Source organism: Pygocentrus nattereri, chromosome 2, assembly GCF_015220715.1.
Source record: "Pygocentrus nattereri isolate fPygNat1 chromosome 2, fPygNat1.pri, whole genome shotgun sequence".
NCBI lineage: Eukaryota > Metazoa > Chordata > Actinopteri > Characiformes > Serrasalmidae > Pygocentrus > Pygocentrus nattereri.
The window spans coordinates 28,440,651-28,459,697 of NC_051212.1; the positions used below are offsets into that span (position 1 = coordinate 28,440,651).

The 19,047-nt window shown below is 37.6% G+C and overlaps 2 protein-coding genes across 4 annotated transcripts; both read right to left on the reverse strand.

The window, feature by feature from the left end:
• Positions 1–2,565: 2,565 nt before the first annotated feature.
• On the reverse strand, positions 2,566–7,074 carry her8a (hairy-related 8a). Of its 2 annotated transcripts, none has more exons than XM_037534337.1 (4): positions 7,014–7,074; positions 4,457–4,552; positions 4,266–4,344; positions 2,566–3,942 (listed from the first exon to the last, which is right to left on the reverse strand). In XM_037534337.1, the coding sequence occupies exons 2-4, from the start codon at positions 4,478–4,480 to the stop codon at positions 3,452–3,454; spliced, it is 594 nt and encodes a 197-aa protein (XP_037390234.1). In that variant the 5' UTR covers positions 4,481–4,552; positions 7,014–7,074; the 3' UTR covers positions 2,566–3,451. The 2 variants fall into 2 exon arrangements, with proteins under 2 accessions (XP_037390234.1, XP_017580379.1); XM_017724890.2 differs by lacking the exon at positions 7,014–7,074 and adding an exon at positions 5,210–5,428.
• A 5,262-nt stretch (positions 7,075–12,336) lies between these two features.
• On the reverse strand, positions 12,337–19,018 carry LOC108443972 (lysophosphatidic acid receptor 6). 2 transcript variants are annotated; one of them, XM_017724898.2, is made up of 2 exons: positions 18,598–19,018; positions 12,337–15,230 (listed from the first exon to the last, which is right to left on the reverse strand). In XM_017724898.2, the coding sequence occupies exon 2, from the start codon at positions 15,181–15,183 to the stop codon at positions 14,200–14,202; it is 984 nt and encodes a 327-aa protein (XP_017580387.1). In that variant the 5' UTR covers positions 15,184–15,230; positions 18,598–19,018; the 3' UTR covers positions 12,337–14,199. The 2 variants fall into 2 exon arrangements, with proteins under 2 accessions (XP_017580387.1, XP_017580388.1); XM_017724899.2 differs by lacking the exon at positions 18,598–19,018 and adding an exon at positions 17,839–18,586.
• Between the last annotated feature and the right edge of the window lie 29 nt (positions 19,019–19,047).

Below are 19,047 nucleotides of genomic sequence, written 5' to 3' on the forward strand. Positions count from 1 at the left end.
CTATTAGATACAGAAAACTACAGAATGATTTAAGCCTTTGTAAAAAAAATTGATACAAATGAACACTAATGTAATAAAGTTTTTATTTCAAGTAATTTTGGACCATTCTATTAGTCCATCCATCATGAAATGTTATGGAATGTTTTTTTAATAAATAAATAACAAAAATTATATGGCAGCAATAACTTGAAGTCTGAATCTGCTTTTGAATTACATGTGTGGATCTCATGTTAAAAGTGCTAAATAAGCCAACGTATCATATTACACAGGGGGCCTCGTCCTAAACCTCTCCTGGTCTAGACAATCACGTTGCATATGTGCTTGTGCTGGCATATTTTCAGGCACACCCAGACATGCCTCAGGCCTGTGTAGCATCTGGAAAATAACTATGTTAGAATGTAAGTGGCAGTTCAGCTCTAATTCAATCTAACTCTCTTTACTGCTATAAATGTCAAATTCAGCAGTACTGATTACATCACAGAACACATACAACAAGACGATACAAATATCTCTTTCTTTTTAATTATTGCATCTTTATATTGCATTCAAAGAATACATGTCAACCACCTAATTACTTTTCAGTGTAAAAGTGGTGATCACACTTAAAAAATATGGTTCTACAAGGGTTGTTTCTCTATACTGTATAGAACTATGAATACTCAAAGAACCCTTTGCATGATTAGTTCTTTACATCATGAAATGCTTCTTTAGAGCCTTTTTGAAAATGGACCTATATAGCACCTAAATGGGTTCTTCTACTGTTACAAGTTTGACATTGTAACAATAGAGGAACCCTTTTCGGGTTCTTTTTGTAATGCTAGAAGAACCCTTCCTTGAGTGTTCCTTACTAAAGAATCCTTGAAGAAGTATAGTATATAATTAGTTTACAGTATTTTCATGTCAAATATATTTGGATGGTTATGTAGCTGCGTGTGTATTTACAATAAATTAAGTTTTTACCAAAGGAGGTTAAATTGTCCTACAAGCATGTAGATTTTTTTTAAGTAGCTAACATTTGTGGAGTAATTTCATATGAATTTTGTGCACACCTGAGTGTAACTCAATTTCTTGATAAGACCTGCACCAGCTAATCTATTAAAGGGGAATTCCACAAATTATTAAATATTTCTGCTTAGTTCAGTTTTATGGAGATGTGAATATTATTCTGAGCTGTTTGAGGTGAAATGGCTTGTTGTAGAGAAACTCCCAGACTCTGATTTCGTTACAGTTGTTGTGATAAGAACCTGGGGTAGTGATGTCCTCAATATAAATACAGCTATTTTGTTTACTATATTTATATGTAATGTGTCTTTGGGTATTATTTTGCTGTACGACAACTTGCGTGTGCCTCTCTGACAGATAGATAGATAGATAGATAGATAGATAGATAGATAGATAGATAGATAGATAGATAGATAGATAGATAGATCATATAAACCAATGTATTTGTTACAGTTTCGTGTCACTTTTTTCATCTGCTTCTGCTACCACCACTGTTAACAATTCTGACTTGGCAAGTTTGTGTAGAAAGCTGCATTTCAATTTCATGTTTGAATTACTTTACATTATAATAATTGACTTATGCATATGAGAAATTCCCCTTTAAGAACGCCTTGGGAAGCTGCTGTAAGTATTAATATGCATGTGTTTGTGTTGGAACATCACTGAAGTGAAAAATTCACTGACGACAATATTAACCAATGAACAGATTTTTTGCTTATTTAATAGGCACAACAGCATTATTCATTCTTAGATTAGGTGTGCTGATGTAGGATCTGATCTCTCACCAAGACCATCATAAATAAGGCATGAATCTGATCCTAAGTCAGCACTTTCACTTTAAGAAGCTTTGTGAATGTGGGCCAAGTTCTCTATGTATTTACCAAGCGACATCTAGAGGCCAAGAGTGGCAGTTATTCTACTCCGCATGCATTAACACATCATTGAATCATCATTGATATCCATCATACAAAGTTTTGTTTTTTTGTTTGTTTCTTTTTTTTGTGGTACCTTATTCATAACACTATGACTATCTTTATATTAAGAGTCATAACTGAATCTTAAGTGAACATTATAATATTGATGGTATTAATTAGCTTATTCTACTAGATTTTATTATTATATTCTAGTACTATATGCATACTATATGGTGTTCAAATATGATTTCCTTTATGTATCTCATATTCCTGGCTGTGGATCAGATCATGTCCTGAATTATAGATTTCACAGAGATTCCAACATGTACATCATTAGTGTAACAGTTGTTAATTATTAAGCCTAGTTTGATGTCCAGGTCTTTTGTGTTGCCGAAGTAGGCAACACGGGGTAAGTAATTTGATATCTAGCCATTTCCATGTAATCTAACACCACAGATCACCACTGAGCTTTAAATGACCCTTTGCTCTTTGCAGTCTGGGAAGTTATACTCTTGACCAGTAGGGGGAAGCACCTCTTCTTTGGACATTGTTTTGGTATCAGCGGGATTAGGCCATCTTGTGGCCACTTGTGACTTACAAAATGTAACTTAAAAAAAGTAACAACAATAAAGAATGAATCTTGACACAGTTATGGCTGAAAAAGACGTCATATTTATACATAAAGCTGGGAGAACAGAACAGTAAAAAGACTACAATGATCATTTCCAGGTTTGCTACTTATCACACTGCAATGAATCCATCTCATCATCAGTCTCACAAAAGACCTCCTTTCATTCACCAAAACCGTCACTATCTTCATCCTTTCGCTGACTTCACAGGACAAAAAGAACTTACTATGGATCTCAAAGAAATAAAGAAGGAAATCAGTTTCAGCCGCTTCAATATGAGGTACCAGTTTCACGCTTCTCTTGTAATATACAAGGATGAAGTACTTTTAAAAAAAACTCCTCCATTTCCTTCTGCTCTGCATCACTGTGGATCAGTGAGTACTGTACTTCATGCTGAAGGAGATAAGTATGTCCATTATTCCATAACACAATTCCTACACTACATGAATTATATGCACAGTATAAAATGCAAAAGGCCACAGTAATCCTCGAAGAAAAGGAAACATTAGAGAAAACATTAAAAAAGAAGTATGCAAAGAAAGATGGATTTCAAAACAGGAAAACTTACATTACTTCAAGGCTTACAAAAAAGTAACAGCAGTGAGAAAAGTCTTTTAGGTGCTCGTTCCTACTTGACCAACCCTGGCAGTGGTTCCCTTTTGTTTTTCAAATCTCCAAACAAGCACAAACCCTGATAAATGAGGTACACAGAATAGTACTTCAGACGATGCCATAAAACCCCCAGGGGGCTTCAAGACCTACTATTATATCAGTGACCCCTTGTGCTTTCTGAATGAAAAGTCCCAGCACTCAAACATCCCAGGAGATGAGGATGTAATGGACACTATTAGGGAACAGTGGAAGCAGGGGGCGGGTGAGGGAAAGACAGGGGAGGGTTGTGTGCTCTCACCACGGTCTCCACATAGAGGGGTCGCCTCCTGGGAAGAATGGGGGAAGGGCTGCTTGTGCAAGAGGCTGGGGGGAGGGGGAGGGAGACCTGGGTGGGGATGACTGCTCCCGGGGCCTGACGCCACCCCCCTCTCTCGGCAGGAGCACCCTGGGTGAGCAGTGAGGGCTGCTGGGTGAGGGAGGGGTCACAGGGGAGGGAGGGGTGTGTAGGTGGAGAGGGTGGGGTTGAAAAGAGGGCAGAGAAAGAGGGGACTGGGTAGGGGAGGTGGGAACAGTGCTGCTGGACCCTGCAGAGCCAATGCTGGCACCGCTCTCGCCGCTGATCTGGGGCAGAGACTTCAGCAGGTGGTTCAATAGACGGGCCCCCAGGGTTTTGTCCATGCCAGGGCAGTTGAGGAGCAAATTGTGCACCTCATGCATGCACTGGATGTAGCCACTGCTGTAACGCTGGCGCGATTCAAAGGCCAGGCTGGGCCCTTGGCTTCCAGCTGCAAAAAACAAAAGAAAAACATGGTGGAATTACACTGGATGAAGGCTTCTTTGGCTCCCTACAGAACCATTCAGTGGATGGTTCTGTAAAAAACTGCTGAAAATCATGAGAACAAAAATCTACAGCATCAGTCAAAAGTACTTTTTGGCAGCTTTATTTTAAGGCCTTATGAAAGTAAATAACATTTCTACTGAATTAAGAACATAACTGCTTTTTTAACATTACAAGAAATTATAACTATGCAACTGAACATCCAATTCCTCATTATACACACAAACTATATTCTCAAACTCCTGCTAGTACAGCATCTCCAATGCTTACCTGGTCCATGGCCCCTCTGAAGACCCTCCATGTGTTGCACAGTTATCTCAAGAACATCTGCCTTCTCCAGCTTGGATTGCTTGTTGAAAGAACACAAGGAAGACAGATTTTACAAAATCATCATTTTAGAGCACATACAAAACAATGAACAGACTGTGTGCATGCATGCTGGTATGTTTGAGATTACTCACATCCAAATTGTAGGCATCCACCATAATTCCCTTGAGTTGCTCCAGGCTTGAATTGATGCGTTCCCTGCGTCTCTTCTCTATTAATGGTTTCCGAAGCTAACAAAAACAATTGGTGATTATTGAAAAGAGAAACATGTAGCATGCAGTCAGTGTTGGGACAGTTGGGGCTTTGTAGCTTGCTGGTAGTTTAACTCCATTCATACATGCACAGCAATTCAAGTAGTTCAATATTTTTTTGTAGTTACTTTGTGTAGTTGTAATTACTGAAACTTAAAAACATAAAAAGTTGACATTTTTTGCACTTTCCCATGAACAATGGGGTATTTTATTGTTATGGTTTATGTATGAACTGTGAAAAGGTGGGCACTTGGAGCAATAAACTCAATTGTACCACTTTTTGCTGATTTTTTTGTATTATATTTTGCTATAATTCTGTATCACATGTACTGTTTGGTATTTTTTCCACAAAGTAGTTAGAACTACTTTAAGCAGCTTTAGTTAGCCAACCTAGATTTCTGCCTCAGGTAGCTTTAACTTTTAACTTCTCAAGTTTAACTTCTTTCAGTGAGAAGTAAGTGGTAGCGTGCAAAGCTATCAAAGTAGCTCTCCCAACACTGCATTCAGTTACATGTGTTAATATATACTAAATAGCTACCACAAAGCATGATATCAGCTCGTTTAGAAATGACAAAACTATTCACAGAATATTCAAAGCTTAACAGACTCATCAGCTTGAGCGGAGGTTAACTTTACCTTCCGTTCCTCTTTGGCGCTGAAGTTCTTCTCAGCCCCACTGCTGGAGTTGTTGAATGCAGTCATGTTTTGGTGCTAAAGCGTAGGTTATTTCCCACGCACAGTAAAAGCTGTTTCGAAAAGTTTCAGTGGCCTCCCAGTGCAGTTTCAGTCTCTTCACTCTTTTTTCCAAAAGCTTGTGGTGATGGGGGCGCTGGCAGGCAAGCGGGTAATATAAGATGCTTGTGACCTCGTTTTTTAAAATGTGTAGCCACCGAAACCTCCCCTTTAAACCTCCTCCCTTCGCAATTACCATGATAATGTGCGGGGGCTTTCGGCAGCACACTTTCCCACAATCTCCAGGGGAAACATGAGGGGAGGAGGTCCAACCTGCAGGTTTCAGCTTGTCCTGTTGGGGGCGCCCTTTACAACTTTACTAAATATTAAGGTCACATAAAAATGTGTATTATATATATATAAATATATATATATATACACTACTCACGTTGTGTTGTCACTACGGTGTCACTACATTTCTACACAACGTTGCATATTTACCTCTTCTATGTATCTGAGTATGTAGGCTTTTTTTTGCTCTTCCAGTTTAAAGACTGGTCAAATTTGATCTGTTTTGACATTTAAAGGCACAAAAACCGCCTTCATTTCTTAAAGCCTTACTTTTCCTACAGTGACTAATAAATGAACAAAAAGGTGCCGCACATGTTTGTACACGGGTCCTGTTCCAGGTCGATTTTGTCATGTGAATTGTACGAATTACAGGCTCATCAACGCGGGACTTGGGCAAGTGAAACAGTAAAACATCGACACATTTTGAAGCCCCAAACTAGCAAGTGGACCAGCTCTAAAACGACCCAGTCCGTGTTGTAAAGGGCGAAACTATGAACAGCAGGACGCGAGTGGAGAAGATCCAGAACAACGCAAGGTGATCATATAACCCAGTGTTCAGTGTTAAGCTGACTGCACAACTTCAGAAGCTACTTTAGGGAAATCCAGCTCAGTTCAGAACAAGGTCATCTGGACTGGAGAAAGCGGCAAACCGTCGATTTATATTCTGTTGAGGTGTGAACTAAGGTCAATGGTTATGAATTTGCCTGACGCCCCGTTGCCCTATGATATCTCTGAGATAAGGTTTTTGGCCGAATGTGCTTCTTAAACCATTAATTAAGGAGACACGTGTAGGGTGTTGTAAGCAGTCCCCAGAGAAAACCGCTATTTTGCCGTTATCAGCATAACACTCAGAAAGCTGTGGGTTCAGTGGTGGTTGGACAGTAAATTAAATGGCCGTGTTTGTGCGGTAATGACACGGTTCCCATCACCATCACTCCAAATAAATCTGAGACTGTACGTTTCATATTAAACCACTGTAAATAACCTTATTTGCACAGCAATGACTGAATTAAGCAAACATTTGAAAACTGGATGAGCTCCTCTCTGTCAGTGGTCCTTTACCTCAAAAACAACAGCGGAGAGCTCGAGCGCCGGTGCCGGACGCGGTTGGAGGAGGGTAAAGTTAGCGCTAAACAATGGCACAGAAACCTCATTTCTCCAAGAGCTGAAACACAGAGGGAACTTTCTCCGCGATAATCTTCACGTTTAGCCACCCCTTCCTGTGTCCACCCCGACCCCCTGGCCTGGGCGTTTTCATAGCGCTCTCTCTTTGAGGGGGACGGACACACTCCAGTGAAGCGTGCTAACGCCTCTCTGTCTACCCTAATGACCCGCAGACAGCAGGATAATAGACAAGGTGCCAAAGCTTTAATGGTCATCTTAAACATTTAAACCCGGCTTAGCTTTCCTTTCTCACCTTTTTCACGAGGAAAGCCGTCTGTACTCAGGATTTCAAGGCCCGAGGAAATGTGGGCCTGAAGGAAACTTAGTTGCTGACTCGGTGGCCAGACTAAAATTTAAGATGTTTACCTCTGTGGTCGTAAGAGAAATCCAGAAATGCCCTCAGATAGAACGAGTGGTGGCCCAGTTCTGGCCCAAATAGCACCGTGCAATGACGGCGATTACTTTTCCCAGACCTGGTGCAGGAACGTTTATTACTACTCGTCCAATGAAGACAAAATTGTAAGCCACAGATCATTCAAATTTCGTTTAAAGTTATGTTGTGGTATTTTGTAGTTGTTCTACTGCTGAGGCAGATTGTGTTGGACACCCTAAAAGTTTTTCAGTTAACAAAAATGTCACATGGGCCAGTTACTGCCGGATGTGGCCTAGATCAGTTTTAAAACACCACTGATGTTTTGACATTGAATTTAGTGCAAGACCAGGCTTAATCTGTTAATATTCAAGTGTCAAAATTAAAAGGACTGAATTATTACAGTTTGTGTGTTTTATTAATTTAATCAACTTCTGTGATTAAGACCTGTAAGATTGCTGACCTGCTTTAAAACCAGTAAAGATCAGCATGGCTGGTCATTGACAACATCGAAGTTGTGTTTTGTTTGCTGATTTTCTGGTCAGCTGTATTGTAAGCTAGTATGCTGGTCATCCAGCGTGATAATGTTAGGTGACCAGCTTAGCCAGTTTAGAGCAGCCTAGATCAGCATGGAACTCATGCTGGTCTGTACTGGTTTATCCCTGCAGGGATGTATTTTAGTTTTATATTCACTACATTAACGTGAAACATAGAGGCTCACAGTACTTTTGCATAGGCTACTCAAGTACATCTGAAATCAAGGAATCTTGTGCTTTTGCTTTAATAGAATAGGATATTTCTACTTTTACTCAAGTAATATGCCAAAAATATTTGTTTCCTCAAATAATATTTAACCAAAAGTATTTAAACTTTCTCTACAGTGCACAGTTTTGTATGGTGTCTACCACTGTAATTCTTAATGGTTTGAACAAAATAGGCTACCCTTTACATAATAATTTTTTGTGCATAAACACACACCTTGTTCAAAACGTAACATATTTAAGGTATATTACAAAATGGTCTGTCTATTTAGTGGCCAAAAAAGTATTTGGACATTTGCACCATACATTTTATGTTCATTTTATGTTTCCCAGCACTAATTTTCTTTTTAGCAAAGTATTTTTTTTTCAAAAGTTGGTTTCAAAAAGTGTTTCGGTTTGTTATTGTTTAAACAGTTTTTGGAGACTTTAGCCAGTTTGTCTCCAAAATGCCTATGCACCCTTCTGAGGTCATCATCCCATCAATGATAACAAGCTTACGACACTAAAAAAAAAGCCCCAGACTTTTCCTGATGTTTCCTCCTCTGTGCCTCCAGTCTAATTGGAGTTTCTAGAGCATCCAGGAAAGGCCTCATACTTTCAGAAAAGGATTGGTCAAAACCTGGCATTTTTGGAAAAAAATTTGTGAGTAATCCAACAGTTTTTGTGATGGATAGCACCACATGGGCACTGGAATACTATAACAAACCGTTGTCAATAAGCACAGTATCCACAAATGCAAGTTAAGACTGTACTGTACACAGCAGAGGTCATGTGACAACAATGTCCAGATTTCTCTTCAATCCCCCAACAAATTTTTAAGTGTTGTTAAAGCTACACTATGCAGGAAATTGGGGGTTTGGAGACCTCTCTGGTGGAAATGCAGGTAATTTTTCAGACCCCCACAGCTGGCTGAAGCTGACCTTTGCAAGTATGTTGATAGAGTATTCAAAGATAGCTCAGTCAAAACTTGGTGCAGGACATATTTTCCAAGGATGTGAGTAAATGATCTACTGTTGTGGTATCTTCATTCATATAATGTTGATTTTACATTTGAGACCTAAACATAAAGTCAGACCTTCTTTTGGCTCATGTGTGTGACATTAATATGTAAAGACATATGACATGGTCCAAAAACTCCTGCCAAATCTGTCCTGGTACCTCTGACTTTTAAATGGCTATTTCAGTCTATAAGGGGTGGCGCAGCAGCTCACACAGCATCACTATATTTTTAGTATTTTCTGCCTTTTACATACTATTATTGAACATCACATTTTACATAATAGTAATGCTGCTTCTTTCAGTTTTAACAAAGTGCTTCTTTGAAAGGAAAGCTGCAACACAGTGGTTAAAATATGCTTCAGTCTTCTTGTCATACAGCTTTTTGTTGCAGATGTTGCAGGCATCAGATGTTGCAGGCATCAGATGTTGCAGGCATCAAATTTAAGCTGAAACATCAAACATTGTGTTTTTGTACTGTGTTCAGTTGATTATAGGTCAGAATTTACTAATACCTGCTTTCTGTTTTGTTTCAGCATTTCACAAACTGCGCCAATGTTTTGGGAATTTTGGTTTAGATATGTTTAACACACATTATAGGATCCCATACACATACATAAATAAATCACCCACTTCCTATACATTTCTACAGCGCAGAGGAAATGTATAATTCTAATTACTTTCTATGATTTGTGTAGCAGATTATATTAAAAACAAAGTTGGCTATCAGTGTGACTAAATGGGAAAAAGCTTTTTGTTGTATCAGAACTACAGTTCTTTCAGAAAAATAAAACATTTAGAAATCTTGTTTAATTTAAAGCCAGCTGTTTCCATCAGGACGTTTTAAAACAACACATTAAGACTAACAAAATGTTCGTAATGGTTTGCAAAGGGCTAGTTCATGGAACCTCTTCACACTTTACAGCGCTGAAGCAACACATTTATATGCTTCTGTCAGGCTTTAGAAATATCACCCTTATGATACAGACTTTGGTGAGTAGAAAGGATGCAATCTCACATGACCTATTTCAGAGAGATATGCTATGTGATAGAAAGCGTCTCTGTTTTCAGTTTCTTTTTTATTTTTCTGTGAGAGCGTTACTAAGAATTGTTCTTGTTTTAATGATCCGGCTGATGTAATAAACATTGTCTTTTTTATGTGGTATAATACACCTTAGTGCCTACACATGATAAGGAACATTAGGTTATCACATCTAATTTGTCATTTTTATATTTACTGTTCAGGGTAGACAAGTGTAGACATTTCTTAAGCAACCGAGTATCTGAAATTTTGAGAGGTCGTGTGGTTTCCTAAGGAATAAATGACTCAATCATGATTCCATTAGTCTTTATTAAAATAAGTAGGTGAATAACATTGAGGCCTATGTACATCCCCCAAAGGCATTATATCTTTTATCTCACAGCAATAGCTTGTCACAAAGAACAGCTCAGAGACTACTCTAAGACATTTGTTTCACTGTTCAGACAACGTCCTGACTTCTGTGAATCATGCTGAGGAGTTTACTCAAAATGCTGCTTGCAATGCCAGTTTTCTAAAGGAATTCTTCCCCATCCACCTGACAAAATGATCGACTTTTCACTTGATTCGTTGAATAGACTAAGTTTAAGTGCAAAAGTCAACAATGCTAGGGGCGTACGGATGTGGTTCTGTGAAGAGGGAGAAAGAAGGCCAGTGCGGAAGGACTGACAGGAAAGAGTGGTGGGTGATCAAAATTAAGGTGAAGGGTACTTTTTTTTTGTTACTTTTTGCAGTTAAAACTGCAAGTCTGCAGAAGTAGTATCCATTTTTATAATAACATATTTAAAATGAAGCAAAGATATAAGCTAGTTATAAACATCACAAACACACACACACACTCACACACACACACACGCATATGCATGATAGCTTGTGTGAGAGGGATTTCTAAAATCCATCACAAGAGTAAATTTATGTCATTTCAGCTTGGAGAGTCCCATATTCCCTTATTAAGCTTGCAAAATGCCATTGACTTCTATAGTGTTTTGTTTTTCATTGTAACCTTATGATGTTAAAAAAACCACAATGAGGTAATTTGAGGTGTTTTACCTTCATGCCACAACCACAGCAGTAACAGACTGTCATTCTGTCTTTTTGCCAGAATTCCTCAGACTGCAAAAAGAACCTTAGTCTTTGTTCACACAGGCAGCTCTAATATGATCTTTTGGCCAATCCTATTAGAGCAGGAAAGGTTTTCTGCTGTGTGTATGGCAAATGGCCAAAAGAAGTCACATTAGATTCAAGCCACTTTGGTATGTGCCCTTAATGTGGCAAATCCAACTACTTTGAGGCTTGAAGTTTCTTTACTTGTAACTTGCAATGCTTAATTGCAAAAAAGGGCCCATATAATTTAAAACTACAGTTTCCTCACTTTTTTTTGAAGTGAGAGAGTTGCAGAATGCAGAATGTAAACACATTATGTTTAAGTTTTAAAAAAATGCCGTTAGCTCTCTAATCTCAAACAGCCCGCTTATGGAAACTAACCTGCACAAACAGCTTATTTGGAATTCATTGTTTTTGTAATTTGAAGTTATAAAGAGTTCAGACTGCTGTTTAAGTGTACAGAAAACAGGATGTCCAATCAGAACATTTACCCATTATTGTATGTATTTATACACATAATTCAAAGTAAGTCATCTAGGAATGGACTAGTGGTCTGATGGTCAACCAGGCCTGTTGGATGTTCTCTTTGATGACCAGAGCATGGCAGGTTTTGGATGCTTCCTGTCCATTTCCACCAATTTAGGCTAGATTTTGAACTTAATAATACATTAACAAATTTAATAATGCCTAAAAAAAAATGATGGGGGCAGTCACAAGATTACTTTTGAGCATTTCTTCAACTGTAAGATTGGAAGGTTGGAAAATGGTCACCTAAAAATGAGTTTGTTTTTGGTACGTAACCCAAACAAATCATAAGTGGACTAACCTAACCCTAACCTAACCTTTAGAGTACACTGTGAAAAATAATTTTGCAATTCAGACAACAATTAGTGTGTTTTTGAAAAGATTTTTATTTCACAAATATTTTGCATTCTTGAGATTGCTGCAATATTAAAAGTAGCCCATTTTTGTATATTTTAGGAAGGCATCAGGTAAAATTTAACCTGAATATGTTCAAAGCAAAACAAGCCAAGACAGAATACCTTAGATAATACAGTATAAAATACAAGAAACTATTTACAAGTTGACTGATCAGCTTCCAGATTGTCACTGTTAAAAAAAAATTAAAAAATAAATATATATATATATATATATATATATATATATATATATATATATCAAATAGTAACTTTAGAGGAGAAATGTAAAAAATGTGTCATTATGAAATGTTTACAGAATGTAAAGCCTATGATTTTCAAATATGTTTAAAAATTAAAAAGCATTAAAAAGTGAAAACGAACAAAAACATGCTACTACTTATTTATTTATTTTTTTGGACAGTGACGATAAACATCATCAAGATAACAAAGAAGAGTTATCTCTACAAAGAAGAGGTTATTGTTTTACCCACGTGAACTCTACTTTTTATATAAAATCATGCTGCTTTTAAGTGGTCTTGCTTTTACCAGCAAAACAAGTTCCCTGCCAGGAAGCACCACACAAACACCAAACATAATAATAATAAAAGGTTTTCATTTTTTGCTACACAATTGGTATTGAGTTGTGAGGTTAACACCATTTGCATCCAGGCTGAGGAAAGAGGTGAAAAGTGCAACAAGAGAAAGCAAATATATAACACTGCAATAGGGTAAATGTAATAATAATGATTTTAGACAAATACAATTAAAACATGTTTTATTTCTCCTTTGTTTGGGTTCAAAACCACCCATAAGAAAGGTCAAAATCCATGGCAGCCGACTGCTTGCTAATGTACAATCATTGTAACATTCATTTTACGTCCTCCGTGTATGTTCACTTCCTACATAAACCACATAAACGTGAGCAAGCTTGGTGAACAGGTTCCTCTTCTGAAAAACCACTGCCCAATCTGCATCTGCTCCTCTTGCAGGTGACCTGAGTAGGGCAATTCTGAATGTGATATTTCTTTGCTGGCCATGTATATTTCTGTCAATGAGGAGGCCACAGGAAAGATGTTTGTGGTGACATAAATGGACTAGTTCCTCTATTACTCTCAGTAATTCCCAGATGAATGCATAGTATTTTTTAAAAGAACCTCAACTCAAAAATCACTTCAGAGTAAATAATGCTGCTGTGATGTTTAGAAGCAGTGGGGTGCAGTCTCTATACAGTCATTAATGGCATGATGTTGCTTTGGAAAAGAAAAAGCTCACATATATAAGCTTCACATATAAAAGCTCACATTATAGCTTCTCTTCCCGTTTCTCTACCATATTGCTGGATGTGGTTATGATGTATCATACCATCAGTGACGCAGATTTTGTGTAGCATGCTAAAGTGGTCACTAATCATTGTTAGCTTTAACTGAACTTTCCTTATGAATCATCTTCCACGGAGTCAAGATAAAATGTACGCAGTGCCAGCGGAAATCACGCTGTATTATGAAACTGATCATTGTACTAGATGTACATTTTGCACACTACTGCTAAAACAGAAAACAACAAAATGTGTAGCATTGCATGTAGTTACATGTTGTCATGAATGATCTTTGCAACATCGGCTTTATTTCCCATATATCAGTGTATAACATTATCCCACATTGTTTGGCTGATGGCAGAATTCCAAAATTTTGAGGGCCTAAAATTTAAGGTGACTGTTTCACATACACTCTGTAAAAAGATTGTTCTTTAAGTGTTCTTTAGTAAAGAAATGGTTCTGTATAGTTTCTTATGATTAAACGGTTCTTTGCATGGTGAAATATTTTGGTGGAATTCTTCAGATTGATGGAGAATGTGCTATAAATGGTTCTATATGATGCAAGCTTTTAGAAAAGCGTATATATAGCACCAAAAACATGCTATATATTGTTGCTTCAATGTAGTAACAAGGTTGTTAACAAGGTTCAGGTTTTTCCATCATGCAAAAAACCTTTTATTTATACAAAACATTCTTTAAACGTTCATGGTTCTATGTAGAAGCATTTCTTCACTACAGAACTCTTCACTACTAAAACACCTTTTGCAAGTGTGTAGTACAAGAAAATCTGGCAAAACTGTCTGTTTTGAGTTAGTGGAACTTTTTGCTGTTGTGAAAACAGGACACTGACAAAGTATTTCTCAAGTTCATGATTATGATGCAACTGTTTGTGGGCAGTAATTTTAGCACCCGCTAGACAACCCGCTAGATAACTTCAGGTATTGAGAGGCGCTCTGGAACGGGTTCCATCAGAGCTATGGCTGTTCATGGGCCACATCCTCCAAACAAAATCAATGTCGACGTTTTTGCGGAATGTCTCTGTGGTGAAGTAGTAAGCCAGTGGATCCAGAGCGGCGTTCAGGCAGGCTGTCATCAGACTGTATTGGTAGGCAGATATCACTGCACATGGCATGCTTTTCGTGTGCTTATTGTAGGAGTATAGCACAGCCAGCATGAGATGATATGGCAGAAAGCAGAGCAGAAAGATGGCCAGGTTCGTGCTAATCATCTTCTGGATCTTGCGGCTGTTGACTAAGCCATCTGTCTGTGCAGCAGCGCTTTTCCTGATAGCCTGAACAAGTCCCCAGGAACAGAGAACCATGATAACCAGTGGGATCCCAAATCCTATGACTATGGAAGAGGTCATGGCAGGTGTTTGTATGGCATAATAGGGAAAGCTTCTGAAACAATGCTCTTGTCCTGTCTTGTTTATTTTATTTTTCCCTCCAGCCAGGTACATGGGCAGGCTAGCTCCTATGGTTAGCATCCAAATCCCTACGCACACCAGTGGCGCCTTTTTGCGGCCTTCACGCACTCGGGACGACATAGGGAAGCAGACGGCCAAGCAACGGTCAAGGCTAACGCAGGTGAGCAGAAAGATGCTTCCATACATGTTGACTAACAATATAAGCCCAGCAATTTCACAGGTCTTTTGTGGTAGCTTGTGGAAATAATGATAGATCCTTAATGGCAGAGTGCAAACTAGAAGAAGGTCCGCTAAAGCAAGGTTGGTCATGTAGATAATGGTGTGTGAGCGTGACTTGGTTTGGAAGAAGAATACTATAAGCGCCATAAAGTTGAGGATGAGCCCAGAGACGAAGACGAGAGCATACACTACAACAAAAATGAACCTTTCATGTCCCTGTGTTTGGTTCTTACACTGTTCAGCTACGTACTCCAGGCTGGATGAGTTCAACATTGTTCTTCTCTGGATGGAGTTTGAGCTCAGCTTAGCTTTCAGAACGGCTGAAAAGAAACACAAAAAAGATGTTACCACAGGATGTTAGCATGGCTCCTGCTGTAAGACAAGCAAATGCATAATTTCTAGCAATTATGTGTAGTCACCATTGCTATAAATAGACAACATTTCCTGCACAAGAATGCATGTCCTTCTGAAAGAGAAAGGTGAAAAAACCCCTCACCACATATTTTTTCCATAAATGTCAATTGACTCGCATGTTACTAGGGTAGTAGTAGGCGGCAATGGCTTGCGTGGCATTTTGAAGACAAGCAACATCAACTGATGCTCTGAAACATTCTACACAATGTTCAATTGTTTGCTTTTTCCACACCTCCAAAGTTCAGTCTACAAAGTTGGTTACATTTATGCTTCTCACGATCCAAGTAATACCAAACACATTGTTATATTGAGGTATGTTGTTAGTAGTTCCTTTTTTATATCTTTTTAATTATTTTATGGGCTCCAGTTTTGGAAACTACTGCTTTTCAATTATTTGAATTGAAATGAATTGAATTGAAATTGACTTAATTGTCATCTGATCAAAGTGATATCAAATGGGATATCAAAGCATTTCTCAATACACTAAGAATTCATAAATGTTCATGGCCAATTCTGATTCTAATGTGTTTACAGCCACATTACCCAGTATTTATTACCAAGTATTCTGTTTAAAAAAGCCTGGAGCTCAATCTTTGTAGGTTCAGTGAACACATGGAATGCACCAGTGCCAGTTTTTTTCATTAGCCAAATTTGGGGCATAGACAACACTGTTTGCTCTTTACTTAGCATTTTAAATTCATAACCAAAAAAAATTGTTGCATATTTTAAGACACATGAAACCAAATAAAGTCCCACATCAAAAGTAAGAGGAAACTGGGTATGCAGCATGACGAATCATGCATAATCGTGCAGCAACATTTAGGTGGTATAGGTGTAGGAGCAGTATTCAAATACAGCACGAGGGCACTTGGGTCACATTATTTACATTATGAAACTGCAACACAGATTGGCCAAACTCAAAATAATAAATTAAGCAAACGCTAATTCATTCACAACAGCAATATAGATTGTGCACCCCTAATACCGTGCATTGCTATATGTTTCAGTCTTTGCTTTTTTTGTTTTCGAATGTTGTGTCTGTATCTTATATGAAACCACACGTCTTCTGAAAATGTTGAAGGCAGTAAATAGGTCGGTTTTGACTGCTTAACAGTCATGGTTATTTAAATATGGCTTATATTATCAGCACTCTTCCAGTCTGCTTTTATATGTTCTACTTTTGTACGGTATAAAGAACTGTGTAAATGTCTAAAGCACCTAAGTAACTTGTTTACAATTATTTATCTGGGTAGTAAGTGTGTTAAAACACTGTGTAACATTAATTGTGATCTTCCACAAAAAACTTCATCTGTAGGCAGTTACTTTTATTATTTTTAAATGAATATTTGAGCAGTATCATGTAAAACTACAAAAGTACTGAAAGGCATCCTTATTGAAATAGAATGAAACTCTGATATAAGAATGTTCAAGTCGTAAATAATGAATAGCCATGATGCCAATATAAAAGTCTTGTTTAGATTTAAATACCCTTTAATATAAGGAAAAGCAGTTTGACAATTTCAACATTAAATAAAATTGCATAGCAGATGTAACTTAAAACACAGTTATGACATTTGGCCTCCCATCTGTTTATATACACATTCATTTCAGCACAGTTTGAATATAACTTCTTTTGAGCCTGTGATACAAACAATGAATTTATATATTGTAACGGTGTTAAAATGTTAGAGCAGTCATGCCCAAATGAAAATAATACATTCTCAGGTAGCGTTCTCATTTTTCATCATATTCAACATCATATTCCCAGTGAATCTTGTCATCCAGATCACTGAGTCGTCCACAAGTTGCAGGTCAAGACTACTTAGGTCAACTTATAGGTCAAGATTATTGACTACTCAAACACCCTTTCTTATAAAGTTGTTGGGTATTTGCTTCATTAGAATTAATTGTCAGTTTTAAAAGTCAATTTTATATTAGATTAAATTTAGTCCTATTTTTACCCCGAACCACTTCTGCTGTCATGTGTGTGTGCACACAATAAACTTATATTAGTTGTCTTAAAAATCATGCAAATTGCATCAAAATTTTTTTAGTTTAGTTTAATCTTAAATAACTTTATATATGAGTTAGTTACTTTCTCATTTTCAGTGATCCACACAGCAAGTATGGTTAACTCCATCAGCCCAGAATCTCTAAATAGTTTCCCGAGAGTGCTCTACTTTTACAAGTACTCTTGAATCATGTAGGTTAACTTGAATCAAATGCTCTTCTTTATGCAATCTATACACATAATTAAAAACTACCCTATTATATTAAATAGAATGTTTAAAATGCCTCCAAACTCAACATAATGTGAGATTATTCTATGACACAAAAGTAACGTTTTTGCAAAGAGAAATATATCTATGAAGTAGAAAAATCTAAATTAATTAATAGAAACATAACTGTAGGACTGATCCAAAATTAACTTTATTAGTAATTTTACCAAAGAAGTAAAGTAAAAAAAAAAAAGCTGCAATTATAATGTTTTACAGTGCAGCGTAAAAGCCTCACCTCATGTTCTTAGCCCACTCAGAACCAGGCAGTATTTCACAAGAGAACTTATTACATTAATTTTCTCACTGGTCACCCACAGAGCCATCCGCATCTTCACTGGTAGACATCCCTCAGCAGTACTGCTAATGTCGTTCGCTTTGTCATGCTGCTGGTAGAACTGTGACAAAGGCCACTGTGAATGTGTGACTTCTGAATGTCCTTGAATTTGTGCGGAGGCCTCAGTTTCAGCACTCAGAAAAGCACGTTTTGGGTAGGTACTTCCTTAAGCGTTTCCTCTTGTGTCTGTGACAGTTACTTCATCTCTGCTCCATACTTTCACTGTTTGAACTAAACTGTGTTTTTGTAGATGACATTCACTATAACAGAATTTCAGCAGAACATTTCATCATATAGATTTATCAAAGCATTTTCGAGCACCTTTATAGTTTTTAGAATTATGTTATCCTGTCTGCATTAAGCTGCAGCTTCTCTTTTTTCTCACCCTGTTTGCTCCTTTTAACTGTTGATGAAGCAATCTGTACAATACACTTTCTATATTTCTTGAATCAGCATTACCTGTTTTAATTTTAACATCTAACTTCTTCAAATCAAAAATTTGCATTTGATAACAGTAAATCCCTTTCAAAAGTTCTTTAACGTAGTGAATGTAAATTAACAGTTTAGTAAATTTAAAGTGTGAAGTTACTCTTTCACACCTACTACTAAGTAGCTGAGATGACTCACAGCCCTGAAAAACTGGTAGATCTTCACACTTACCCTGAGAATATTTTGTAGAATTAGTTCTTAACTCCACAGAAGCGTTGCGCTGTCTTTTTGTTGCTCACTTTGCTTCGTCATTTCTCTCTGTACGCTGGAGACGAGAATACAGGCTGTGTATACACAGGAAATACATCTCAAATCGCGTAGTACTTTTTCTGTTTTTTTTTGCTTTTGTTCACTGTGACTTTTCACAAAGCTTCCTGAAAAAAAGCTACCGCTATCTCCTAGCTGCGAGAGCACAGCCTCTGTTCCAGTCCACACAAATTCTCACTGGAAGAGAAGCATACCCATGGCACCCTATTTACGTGACTGGAAATGAAAATGTGGCATTACAATTCAAATAAACTGGAACGTACCTACCAAAGACCTTGAGGACCCAGATACCACAAATGACAAGTAAATGTGAAACTTGTGGGTGTGACATCTGCACAGTTCACATACTGTATG

What these genes read in the sequence shown, in the direction of transcription:
- her8a (XM_017724890.2), bottom strand. Translation starts at nt 5,275, where the DNA reads ATGACTGCATTCAACAACTCCAGCAGTGGGGCTGAGAAGAACTTCAGC. An exon ending in GCGCCAAAGAGGAACGGAAG is followed by an intron (nt 4,553 to 5,209) that starts GTAAAGTTAACC and finishes TGTTTTTGTTAG; the next exon opens with CTTCGGAAACCATTAATAGA. An exon ending in TGGATGCCTACAATTTGGAT is followed by an intron (nt 4,345 to 4,456) that starts GTGAGTAATCTC and finishes TCTTTCAACAAG; the next exon opens with CAATCCAAGCTGGAGAAGGC.
- LOC108443972 (XM_017724898.2), bottom strand. Translation starts at nt 15,183, where the DNA reads ATGTTGAACTCATCCAGCCTGGAGTACGTAGCTGAACAGTGTAAGAAC.